The sequence below is a fragment of the Polyodon spathula genome, chromosome 31, assembly GCF_017654505.1.
Source record: "Polyodon spathula isolate WHYD16114869_AA chromosome 31, ASM1765450v1, whole genome shotgun sequence".
NCBI lineage: Eukaryota > Metazoa > Chordata > Actinopteri > Acipenseriformes > Polyodontidae > Polyodon > Polyodon spathula.
The window spans coordinates 6,384,263-6,397,080 of record NC_054564.1 but is presented as its reverse complement, the minus strand read 5'-3'; the positions used below and the strand labels follow the sequence as shown (position 1 = coordinate 6,397,080).

Below are 12,818 nucleotides of genomic sequence, written 5' to 3'. Positions count from 1 at the left end.
AGTTTAAAAAAAAAAAAAAAAAAAAAAAAAGAGCGAGAATACCCCAAATGTCCAGCAGGCCAAACCTGGCTGTATGCGGTGTTGTTTACTTGCAGAACCGATTTCTGGACTCCTCGCTCGGCTTAACGTCCCAGTCAGTACCGCACAGCCGTGTTAAACACTCAAACTCGTTTAGGTACACTTTGCTTTCTTTCAATTCCCTCACCCTCAAGCGAAAACAAGCAAGGATCATGATGTGACAGGCCACAAGTCAACATTCCCCGCAGCAATCTTAATCGCACCCACAACAAAACATGTAAACCACACCGGATTTCTGTTTCCCCAATGCACTGCGAAATATTTTTTAGCATTGCATCCTCCTGTGTTTCTTAAAAAAAAAAAAAAAAAAAAACATAAATGAACTAAGTGCATCGTTAAATATCTTTTTTCTTAATTCCAAAAACATAAACCCGGGTTACCTGCACATGATCCGCCATTTTGCTCCATTCATGCTCCCCTCACTCCCCCGGGCACAGAGCATGCGCGGAAGTGCCCAAATTCTACAGAACAGTTACGCAGTTGCCGCTGCTGGTTCGCTGTGGTTTGCAATGCAACCGGAAACTGCGTATTGTTCCAGAATAGCAGATCCAACCGCTTTCTCACCAAAGCCGACAACGGCGCTTTGTTTACACGGTTCTTAAAGTGAACGCACGCCAATTCCGCTGCACAGAGCAGGCAGGAGCACTCCGCTTTCACCGGTGGCTCTGCTTATCTCTTGCACTTGCAACCTGCTTAGATTGTCCTAATGCACCGTAGCATAGGGGACAGAAACGTTACAGCCGTTCTACTCAATTTAAAAGAGTTAAAAAAAAAAAAAAACATTTTTATGTATTAAATATATGCATTAAACGCTTTCCTAATTTAAATATATTTTATACTTTGTTGTAACCCCGTATCCAATATTTAATTAGGTATAACCTAAACAGAAACAGCGTTTATTGCTTTTTACGTTTAAAAAAACAGGTTCTAATGTATTCTTTATTTCGTGCTACTGTTGTCCGTTGCATGCAACCTTCAAAAGGGTTGCCTAGTTCTGTTTGCATTGTTATTTACAACTGTGTTAGTGCAGCCGTATCACTTGTCAACGGTGATTTGTGTATTTAAGCCCATTACTGCACGTGTCTGAGGACAGTATTGCCTTTCGGCATAGAGCAGACCTCACAACAATGGATCTGTTGAATGCCACATGCTGTGTCAACGGCAGTGCACACAGGGAATGGCGTGCATGTTAGGTACATTCTAGATACACCTGCAGTTCATGGAGCAGGCATTTTATAATGGAGCCAGTTCAACACATGTGACTCATGGAGCGCCAGAACCGGTCTCTTATTTTAAGGCAGTTGGTGAGCTTGAAAGACATCTGGGACAAGTGGTTGCTTTTGGTAAAAGTTACAAACATCTTCAGCAAACAAAATTAACACAAACTTAAATTAGTTTAATCTCTCTCTCTCTCTCTCTCTCTCTCTCTCTCTCTCTCTCTCTCTCTCTCTATATATATATAGTACATATAGTCTAAATGTGGTAACGGTAAATAAAACTAAAGCGCCATTATAGTGTCCTTTCGTCTATTGTGTTATAAGTAGCTATAGAAGTGGGAGTGACGTTTTGAAAGGTAATTCTATCTTCCACGACCTCTCCCGTTATATTATAACTCCATTCCATTCGCTGCCAAAGTCAGTATTTACACTGTGGATGATTAAGAGATTAAACTGTATTCAATTAATTGATCCCACTTGAGGTCACAGCGTTCGATCCCTGAACTAGTGCTGCCACCTCGTGGCACAATGCTGCAAGAGAAATACACGGCGCACGTCTACAGGTGTAAAATCGGTTTTGGTTTCGTCTTTATAACGATATCCATTGATATCAGCAGTTTCAGCGCCTCTAAATTAAAATCTGTCTATAGCCTCGTGTATTGATTTTCCTGAAGAATGCTGTATCTTCTGAATTGTAAATGAGGGCTAAATTATCTACACACCCTTTACCTGGCAGCAGCCACAGTTGTGAGACGGCTGAAACAGCGAGGGGAGGGACTGTGGGCATGCAAGTGCTGAAGCCGCAGCTGGATGCGAACGAGGGCTGTTTTCAATCATTTCGGCTGTTATAAAAACATACCAACCTATATCAACTCAAGAGATTCAGGGAGAGCGGCGGCTTCAAAGGAGCTGAAGCCGGATCTGTGTGGGATTAGCTTCACTGCCGTCTGCAGCACGGCGTGATTGGAAGACCCCTTCTGGCATTCCTCATGCCCAAGTCTGTCTGGCTGTTTTCTACAGTTAAACTTGCTTTAGACCCCTGCATGAAATGAAGCGAAGGAGAATACCTGGAGCGAGAAACGCCGGGGAATAATGAGCAGAGAGGTGTTCATTCAAAGACTGAGCTGGGTTGCGAAGATACCAGCGGGAGAAGCTGCAGCAACTGCTGAACAGTAAAAAAAAAAAAAAAAGCATTTGAGAGAGAAAACAGAAAATACAAGTTATAACAACATAGCGATGACAGACTTTTAAATAACTTTTCGATTGCAGGTTACACCGTGATACATTCCTTTGCTAATGATAAGAGATATATGTAGGATTACGATACATGTCCTGATCTGTGTGGGATTAGCTTCACTGCCGTCTGCAGCACGGCGTGATTGGAAGACCCCTTCTGGCATTCCTCATGCCCAAGTCTGTCTGGCTGTTTTCTACAGTTAAACTTGCTTTAGACCCCTGCATGAAATGAAGCGAAGGAGAATACCTGGAGCGAGAAACGCCGGGGAATAATGAGCAGAGAGGTGTTCATTCAAAGACTGAGCTGGGTTGCGAAGATACCAGCGGGAGAAGCTGCAGCAACTGCTGAACAGTAAAAAAAAAAAAAAAAAAAAAAAGCATTTGAGAGAGAAAACAGAAAATACAAGTTATAACAACATAGCGATGACAGACTTTTAAATAACTTTTCGATTGCAGGTTACACCGTGATACATTCCTTTGCTAATGATAAGAGATACAGACAGTAGCAGCGGGCTGTTGGCTGCAATGGTTTATTGCAGACTCTTGTTTTTATTGGCTTGTGTCTGTCTGGGAGACAGTTTCCCTAACCCCAGACAGGGCGATGGCTTTGCTGTAGTCAGTACTGAACAAGACGGTGCCACAGATTGCCACCTGTGTGCCCTGGATCTGTGCCCGGTAGCTGTGGACTGCAGGGCTGGGCTGGTATTGGACCGCTGTGGCTGTTGCAAAGAGTGTGGTAATATCGAGGCTCAGCCGTGTGATTTGGACAGCACCAATAGTTTTTACGACCTTGGGGGGACAACCTCGAGTGCAGGATGAACATCTCAGTCCTGGAGCACGGGGAGGTGCCGGAGCCGCAGTGCGTGTGTGTCTCTCAGGAGGCGGTGTGCGGGTCAGACGGCAGGACCTACGAGAACGTCTGTAAATTTAAAGAAGCGGCACTCGGGCAGACGAGCGTTATCAGCACCGGGCCATGTTTAACAGGTAAGAGGTATTGTTTAAATAGCAGTGCAAACTCCAAACAATTTGCAGCATCGTTTTATATAAATATTACAATCTTTAATAACCTGTGTAATTCATGTTCAGTCCTGTACATTAACGGTTTAGGAGATACTTTACCTTTTGTCAATGCGCTCTACTTAATCAGGAACCTTGTTGGTTGTCCAGTTTGTTTACATCACCTGAAAATAGTTTCAGATACACAAGCTGCATCTGTAAAACACGATATCTTTGGAATATTTATGACACGTTGATTAACAATTACACATGGATTTTCCCTTACAAAAAAATGAAATTTAAACCTTTGCAAAAAAAAAAAGTTGATGCATCTAACCCAAAGTTAAAACACATTTATACAACAAATCTTATTAACAACAAAGACAATATCACTTTAAACAGTCCTAATGTCTAGATTTTTTTTTTTGTTGTTGTTGCAAAAAAGATCAACAGGTTATGTATGTGTTTATTTTAGAAAATAAATAAATAAATAAATAATGTTAGTCAAACCTGATGGTATAGATTAGCATGTGCATTATTGTATAACTGGAGTGGAGTATTTTACAACTAAAAACAGATGTGCTTAACTTTCACCCAGCGTCACTAATTGATTCCAGCTGGCGTTGCGCTCTCTAATAGGATGTACAGGTATTTACTTGTGAATCAAAGCACTCCTTCTCTAAATTCAATTGCTGTCCTGGAAGACAGCAACAATACACAGTCACACTCCATCTGTTATGAAAAACATGAGCCATTCACTAAATGAAGAAAACATATCTAATAAACCTTGGGGCAAGATTGCATGTACAGTGTGTGTGTGTGTGTGTGTGTGTTGTGTGTGTGTGTGTGTGTGTGTGTGTGTGTGTGTGTGTGTGTGTGTATATATATATATATATATATATATATATATATATATATATTATAATATATATTTGTTCACCGTTAAGGTCCATATAAGTTCAGTGGCATTCCATCCGTTAATTCATCCATTAATTCAAGTTAATTCTGTATAGAAGTAGGATGAATTACAGAAACTGTTATATTATCATAACTTCCCAAACTTGCTGGTAATTTCATATTTTGTTGTTGTCATTTTTCAATGCCTAACCAATCAATTTTTTTCTTCTTTACAATTGTTTAAGAAGTTTCTGTGAAAAAAAAAAAAAAGTGCTCTTTTATTTAAACATCATGTAATCAAAGAAACTACAAAATGATATCGCAAGAGTCTACCGGAAGCCATAATAGCAGTACGGTATGTTCATTTTAGATTTCAGAATGTCACATTTTTACTTGTTTCGTTATGTATATGGAAAACTGCAAAGCGGTATGCCATTCGATATATTAACATTATTCAGCAGGATTCATTCAACTTTATGAAGCAAAAATTAGTTAATTCTATAGGATGACGCAACAATTTTGGCCATAGCTGCACATCTGAGCATTAACTGTATCACTATTTGCATAATTTAATTAGGTCGTTTGTGTCCCCTACCACGGTTTGGAAAAACTACACCCACTACACAGCGCATAAGAGTGGGTCCCTCATGCCACTTTGCAAAATACCTTCGAGGCTTTAATTTTAATGATGTAAACCGTTAAGATCATTAAAGTGAAGGTCCAGTGTGTTCTGCAGTGTACCTCCGCTCAGCACTTGCACAACACACTGTCAAACTAATAAAACTAATCTCAGTTTGTGTGTGGTTATATGATGCAGCTCTGCAATGCCGCCTGGTCATTTCCTGTGAGCTTACCACTGTCTTTGTGCTGCAAGAGCCCCTTTTCTCATGCGTCGGATGTATTTTATCAGAACGGATCCAGATTGAATCATTACAGAGGAGCAACTGTATACAACAGCATCCACGGGGAACTGCAGCTTGGATTACAGGAATGATATATGTTATATAAAATGATAATACATACGTTTCATATTTACTGTGTACGCAGAATGTATTTTAAAATTCGGAAGCTCCAACCTAGCAAGCACATGCAATGCCTTTAGTGTGTCAAACGGGGAAGTGCAATTTGTATGCATCACGTTATACCGGAATCAGTAATCCCAAAAGTGTGTGCAGGATGCTGCAGGTGTTTCCAATTATGTGTACTGGTATCTGACTCAGTTAGTTTGCTGGGAAACTTGCTGGCTTACTTAAAACAGTGATTATCAAGTCAATTAAGTGTAGTGCAATCTGCAGATCAATAAGCTTTCTTGCAAGCATATGGTAGGGTCAATTTAAGGATACTTGGTGGTTATTTAGAGAGGACATTAGGACGGTCAATCCAGCCATGTTCAGAAGGATTGGAAAAAAAGGGGACATTTGCCTTGAAGTCAGTCCAGTGCGTAAGACATTAACCAAACTGTTGTATTTTGTTCTTTTTTTCTTCCCAACTCCTGTTTCTGAAGTGCCACGTATAGAGCATCCACTCCAGGACCATGTTAACATGACGGGCAATGACATCATCTTCCTGTGTGAAGTCTTTGCGTTTCCCATGGCGATGATAGAATGGAGAAAGGATGGCGACGACAGCAGTCTCCCTGGCGATGATCCTCATATCTCTGTGCAGGTACACAAAAGTGTCTTGGAAGTATAAATACATTTTCCGTATTCCATTGGTGCTTTCGTCTTTGTTCGCGACGGGAGTTATGGAATCTCTATAGAAGTGCACTGTAAATTTACCATATATCGATTTAATTCCACATAGCATGTTTTGTTGGTCGCACCTTGTTATACGGTAAGTATTGTATTACATTTCAAGATTACATGTGTATGATGTATAGTTGACCATCTTGTTGTTAGATATAAAATCTTTGGCCTAGAACATTATAGTGTAGCATGCACGGGGGAAGGCAGCAGCAGGGCTGGTAGGTGACATAATCGCACACAAAGACATAAGCCTGATATAAGCTCCTTGCAGCGGTATCGGTGCTATGCTTCAGTGCGAGAGGTCCTGGGTTCGCTCCCGCCCTCCACCTGTGTGTGGATTGCCTCGCCCTGTCGATGAGCCTGCCTGCAGGAACCGAGATTGCTGCAATATATATAATGGGGCCGAGAGTGCTTTAGAGTTTTTACTGAGACTATCAGAATCTGGGGAGATAAGGAGATGCCTGCCAGTTTGTCTTTAGCAGTGGTGTAGTCGAGCCGAAACACAGTTCCAGTACTTTTTTCTATAGACAGAACCTTGTCTTAAGAATTAACGTAAGAATCTTTACCGATTTGTTATGAAAATGTTTTTATGGTGCCCGACTGGTCTCATTTCGGTGCCTGGCCACCAGTGAAGCAATCTATTTTCCGTGGGGAAATCAAATTAGTCTTTCCATCGAATAGGCACTAGGAACAAAAAAAACAAAAAAAAAACAGTTCCAGTTCCAGTTTTGATGGAACACTCCGAATCTGAGTCTCTGATACTGGCTTGTGTTTCAAATGTTTTTCAGAGTCAGGAGTCACACAAACTCAAAAAGATATTAAGGATCAGGGAACATTGAGATATTGTCTTGGAAGGGTGAGATTAAAAAGAGTCTATTCTAATATTAGTGACTTAGAACTCCTATGATTGGTTTATGTTTGTTGAAAGAAAAAGAGACGGTGAAGGGCAGAGGTGAATTTTGTAAACGGGCATTGAGATGGGTAAATAATGAGTGGAAAAATGATTGTAAGTTGTTTACAGATGGGGAAAAAAAAACAAAAAACAAAAAAACAAGTGTAATGGCAGGGTTGCAGCAGCTTATTATATACCAGAATTTGAGGTGGGAAAGCATGTTCGTATTACAGATGATGTGTCAGTCATGACAGCAGAATTGATTAGTTTGGCATTGCAATGGATTGTAGATGTCAAGGTGCATAGGGCTGTCATCTTTTCAGATTCCTTATTGGGATTACAGGCAATTAAAATGGAGCGGAGGTTGATAGAAGAGGTGTAGGTGGTTTAAATGAATATTATAGAATTATTGAGAAACAGATTATTAATGAATGGCAGAATACAAGAGATAAAGAAAAAAGGGTAGGACATTGTATAAGGCTCAGAGTAAGGCTAAAATAAGGGAAGGGTGGAATAGGAAGGAGGAAGCAGCATTAATGAGACTTCTTATAGGGCATTCAGCATTAAAGGAATGCCTGTATAGAATCGGAGTGCGAGAATGGGTTACATGTGGAATGTAGTGTAAAGGAAACGGTGGAGCAAATGATGATTGAGTGTGGTAGATATAGGAAGGTGAGCGAAGATATGTGGAAAGAATTAAGGGATTGCAATATTTCCAATAATTTAAAAAAAAATATGGTATAGGTGTTGGAAGAAAAATAGAAAAGGTATTATTGGATGTATCGCAAAATATATGAGTAAAACCGGAAGATTCAAGAATATTTAACATACATTTCGAAAGGTTGTGGCCACTGCAGTTTTAATAGCCAAATCTGAACAGTAGGTGGCGACAAAAAGTTTCGAGAGAAACTTGTTGGCCATAACAGAAGAGTCACACACATCCTTAGCATAATTGTAAAATATATCGGGCAGTACAGAAACCCGGGCTTTGGCACAAACAAATATTTAATATATATTACAAAAGCGTAAATAAGTGCTACATGTTTATTTAATATAAAATAAATAAAAATAAAAAAAAAAAAAAACACTGGTAAGTAATGCTAGAAACTATTTGTGTATGTGCTTTGCTTGTGTTTTTTTCTCACAATTTACTGTACCACAAACACTGTTTTTTGTCTTTTTTTTTGTCTGATGAGATCAAATGCGACAGGTCCAGGAACAAAAAAAAAGATATTCGCAGTGAAAATAAATTCAAAACAGATGGTCTTTAAAAATAAATTCAAAAAGGGCCTGTCCACCCTACATAACCGATCTCGAACCATTCTCCAAACCCTTCTAATGAACCCAGCTCAAAGTGTCCACACTGAAGTACCGTTTCATGTTGAGTTGATCTTAATCCATCCACACCATGTATCCCACCATGCACTGTGTTTTATTTTAAAATAATGTGTTATGCCCCATATTAACAGAGGTCCATATTGCTAAATAAATAAAAAAAAAAACAAGTATTTTGGAAACAGTAAATGCAAACACACAAGTAGGGTTTGAAGTTTTCTGGTTTCCTTTTTAATCTGGTAATGTCCCTTTCAACAAATTGAGCTGATTCTGTTTCATAATTAAACTCTGATAAAGCTGTTAATTACAATGTAAAATTATGTGAGTTTTTCATCCCCGATCCTACTTTTAACTCGCATTTCATTTTTGCAGTCGCCTAATTTGACGTTGTGCTTTTGTTATTTTTCCCCACTAGTGTAACAGAGATGTCCTGACAGATTTATTTATTTAAGCATACAAATGAATACCCAGTGCAGAGTGTACACTGATAGCAAGTCCTTCAGGTGCCTGCACAATACGCCAGTATTTTGCCAAACACATCACAAAGCATTTTGGGATATTGGAGGATATATTAAAAAGTGTAGTTTGGTATCACAGCGTCCACACTTCTGATAAACCGCACTATCTGCTGCGATCTAATTAGAACCGGATTCGAGACCCCTTGAGGTGGTCTTGCGTTCGGTTCTCAGGTATGGTATTAAACGCTGTGTAGTGTAGATGCACACTGTATTTAGCACTTTTAAGACGGTTTAAAGGCGACTAATATGGTTCAAATTCAATATGGTTTTTAAAAAAAAAAAAAAAAAAAAAAAAACAACTTTTGTTTCTAGTTCAGAGGAGGTCCCATGAAGTACGAGCAGTCAAGCTGGCGGCAAATCGAAAGAGTGAGAAAAGAAGACACGGGCACTTACCACTGTGTGGCGCATAACAGACCGGCGCTCGGTAACAGCCTCGGCTGTGCTGGCAGTCCTTGAGGAAGGTAAAGAAAAGCGCTGTTGCGTGTATTTAATAAACATACAGAAAATAAAAGGTTGAACAAAACACAAACACTGTTACAAAATAAACGGCACGCGGGCCAAAACAAATAGACAGACAGACAAACTGTGGACGAACAGAACACAAGTACCGTGCTGGCACTTCCAACACGCAATAGCAATTGTAATTGTAATTAATCTCCTCTCTCTTACCTGTTCTCCACACACCAAACCCTCAACATATAACACAGAAATACACAGGGGCGGGGCAACATTGCCACAGTCACTTATAAACAAATTTACAATGACGACCTGGCAAGAGGCTCCCATCATCACAGCTAACAACATAAAACACAATACGTCAGTAAATAATCAATCATAAAACACAATGCATCAGTAAACAATCAATCATAAAACATAAAACTTTGCAGGCACAGATGTCAGTCAGCAATGAGTTGACCCTGCGATTGAAAGCAACTTCAGAAATTAACCGTTCTAATTTAAATTTGTGTTGAAACTCATTCCAGTCATTGCTGCTGCAAATTAATATGAGTGACGAGTGACGGCTGTTTAATTCACAGTGGCCAGCAAGCCTCAAGGTGGGAGAAGGCATTAGTGCGTGACGCTAAAACGTCCTTAGATCATGTAAACAAACTGGTAAAGCAACACATTTTTGGTTAAGCAAAGTGCACAGAAGGATTGTTGGACACTGTAGCTTTAAATGATAACAAATAGGCAGTTTTAGCACTGTAGGAAACCAGGTGTGGTGTATATCAGCTGACTGTGTTTCAGAACTGGGATAATTGTACATTGCTTAGGTAAAGAACTTGCTCTAATTTTCTGTTTTCTTTTTGTTCCAGATGTTGCTTCTTCTATTTCACCTGCAAATACGACAGAAGCGGTCATCTCTGAGCACACAGAAGATTACTATGATTATTAGTCTATTAACGAAGAGCGAGACTCAGCTACCAACCCTTCCTCCTTTCAACTTCAGTCATTGGAATTTAATTAGCAGATGATTCTAGTTGAAAGCCATTGACTGAAGAAACATAGGTTAGCTCAGCTTACAGATATAAGAGCCAGAGCTATCTGGTGATAAGAAATAATCCCACAACATTTAAGTAATATTGTAGTAAGAAACACTGAGATTGTATAAGTTAAGGGGACAGGAAAAAAAAAATCGTTAAAGTAGTGCTCTTTGTATGCCACAGCTATAGGAATGAAACAATACATACAAGTCTGTTTAGTGTACTGCTGTCGGGAACGCGTCCTACGCACAACGCCAGTATGGACACCATTTGAATGATTACAACAGTGGTGCTTTTTAGATCGCCCATTGTTTTGATCAGTTGAGTACACCCTGATATATTTTGTGGGGGAAATAATGTTGGGGTGTGGGATGTTTGGAACCCACAACCCTGTACTGAAAATACAGCTGAACTAAATGTGCTTTTTACGCCTTTTTTGATATGTTGGATTTGACATCCAGTCATCTCGTTGGCACCGGGAGAAATCTGGCAACCTGCTGACACTCAACAGCACATGTTTTTAATATGCTCTTCTGAAAGTTTCTGAACGCTCGGAATGCTGTCAAAAGTATAAAGGAAAAAAAAATCTGCTTCCCATTATGGGAACGGCAATTACTCATGGCTTCAGCTGACAGAAATAAAAGCGTCTCTTCAACGTAATTTATGATCTGGAAGCTTTGTAACTTGCGGACCAGTCTCGCCGCTTTTCAATTTTTATTTATTTTTTACATTTTCTTTTACCATTCAAGGTGCGCACTGATAAAAACAGACCACATTCTGTTAAAATTGCTTTGTGCAAGAGATCAGAGATTTATTTACACAGCCGTCACAGGATGACAGCACACAATAATAAAAAAAAAGAAAAGGGGGGGGGGGGCTTGCAACCGCAAAGGCGCAGGGACATTTTCAAAAGACACAAAACAATTTTTAACAAATTAGAACTAGCAAGGAATTGCTCAGAGCAATATTTTACCTGCTTATTACTAAAACGGTCTCTAGATGTTGTAAAACAGAGAAGAAATACCATATTAACAAGTCAGTCAACCCCCACCACAGCTGGAAATTCAAGATTCTTCAGTATGGTGAAAAGGGTGATATATCAACAGCAAGTACAGAATAGCATAGACTAACATATCTATATGCACCTTCATATATATCCATACGGATGCACAGTGTAATGAATTGGCATATCATTGAATTGAATGGAAAGACAGGAGCTGGATGTGAACCGCAAACCACAGGGTTCAAAGACGAAGGTCTTACCAGAGCAAGCTCTGCTGTCAAGAGGCAAGTATGGGTCTTATGTTGATATCAGTATTAACTGCTCAGCCGCTAGGAGGAGATTCATCACAAGAGACAGAGGCACACCTCCACATGCACACACAATTCAGAAAACATGCTACATGGTGTTATCACAATTAGATAGTTTTTTCCCTTCTAGATTTATGGAAACATGTACAGTGAGACATAAGGACGGACAAAATATTTTCCCAATTGCCAGTGATGTCTGCTACAGGGGAACCATTTAATGTTCGTCAAGCATCGTAACTCAAATGCTGAGCAAATGTTTTTTTTTCGTGCTCTGGATGCCTGTTCATTTTGGGCATGACAGTTCCAGGGGTGAGGTAGGTGGCGCTGTGGTGCTGTTGTGACTATAAACAGTGTGCTCGCTCACTGCATTGAAGTGTGTCTACTGTTGTGACTTTGAAGAACCAGAGGAAACAGGAACCCCACCACAGAAGTTTTCTAGCATTAAAGACGTCTAGTAGCTCATATAATCCCATCTGTGTTGGGCACAATTGTTTAATTGTTATTATTTTAATTTACAGGCTGGCTTTGTAAAGCGCAATTAAAGTTATTGTAGCTAACAAAATAATTCCATACATTTTCCACGCGGTGCACATCCATTCACTGAATCGGGCTCAGATGTGAGTTTATACGTTTTTTTGTTTTAGCAATCATTTCCTAACGTGCTATCTGGTTTATTCCAGGTTAAATAAATAATTGCAGGTCTTGCTTTGAAAACAGCTTATACTTTCCTGGTCAGTCATGCAGTGATTTAGAGGACAGTGCAGGTGTTTTACCTTCGTGTGAGAAGCTTCACAAAGTCTTACATTAAATGTGTTTCAGCAGAGTAGTTTTTATTCAAGCAGAAGTCTTCATAGTATTAAAGTACATTTAGCGTAATATGCTGGGCAAACTGCATGGTACAGAGAATTACAAAGGAGTCCCCTTTTCATTTGATAAGTATAGTCACTAGCACACAGCCTACACCCCAGGGTCCTCCAATGGTTACATGCTTATTAACATAGGGGCACATATAGAAAAGACAAACCTATCCTCTAATAACCCTGCAGACTACTTACAAAAACACATTAGTCCTTGCTCTGATCTGATAACATGGGATCCACTCGACAGAA

The 12,818-nt window shown here is 39.7% G+C and overlaps 2 protein-coding genes across 5 annotated transcripts in view; one reads left to right on the top strand and one right to left on the bottom strand.

Moving 5' to 3' along the window:
- Positions 1–511, bottom strand: part of LOC121303155 (exportin-7) — a 36,329-nt gene extending 35,818 nt beyond the window's left edge. For 3 of the 4 annotated variants that reach the window (XM_041233653.1, XM_041233654.1, XM_041233655.1), the window contains exon 1: positions 459–511. In XM_041233653.1, the coding sequence (XP_041089587.1) occupies positions 459–476 (18 nt within the window). In that variant the 5' untranslated portion in view covers positions 477–511. The remainder of the gene's footprint in view (positions 1–458) is intronic. The other variant, XM_041233656.1, reaches the window with a different exon arrangement.
- Positions 512–3,257: 2,746 nt separating this feature from the next.
- On the top strand, positions 3,258–11,042 carry LOC121303209 (kazal-type serine protease inhibitor domain-containing protein 1-like). The gene is made up of 4 exons (XM_041233763.1): positions 3,258–3,515; positions 5,929–6,089; positions 9,227–9,375; positions 10,231–11,042. The coding sequence occupies exons 1-3, from the start codon at positions 3,347–3,349 to the stop codon at positions 9,368–9,370; spliced, it is 474 nt and encodes a 157-aa protein (XP_041089697.1). The 5' UTR covers positions 3,258–3,346; the 3' UTR covers positions 9,371–9,375; positions 10,231–11,042.
- The last annotated feature ends 1,776 nt before the right edge of the window (positions 11,043–12,818 follow it).

Excerpts from the sequence above, each read along its gene's own strand:
- LOC121303209 (XM_041233763.1), top strand. The coding sequence starts at position 3,347 with ATGAACATCTCAGTCCTGGAGCACGGGGAGGTGCCGGAGCCGCAGTGC. Across the intron at positions 3,516-5,928 it reads CACCGGGCCATGTTTAACAG|TGCCACGTATAGAGCATCCA; the intron begins GTAAGAGGTATT and ends CTGTTTCTGAAG. Across the intron at positions 6,090-9,226 it reads ATCCTCATATCTCTGTGCAG|TTCAGAGGAGGTCCCATGAA; the intron begins GTACACAAAAGT and ends TTTTGTTTCTAG.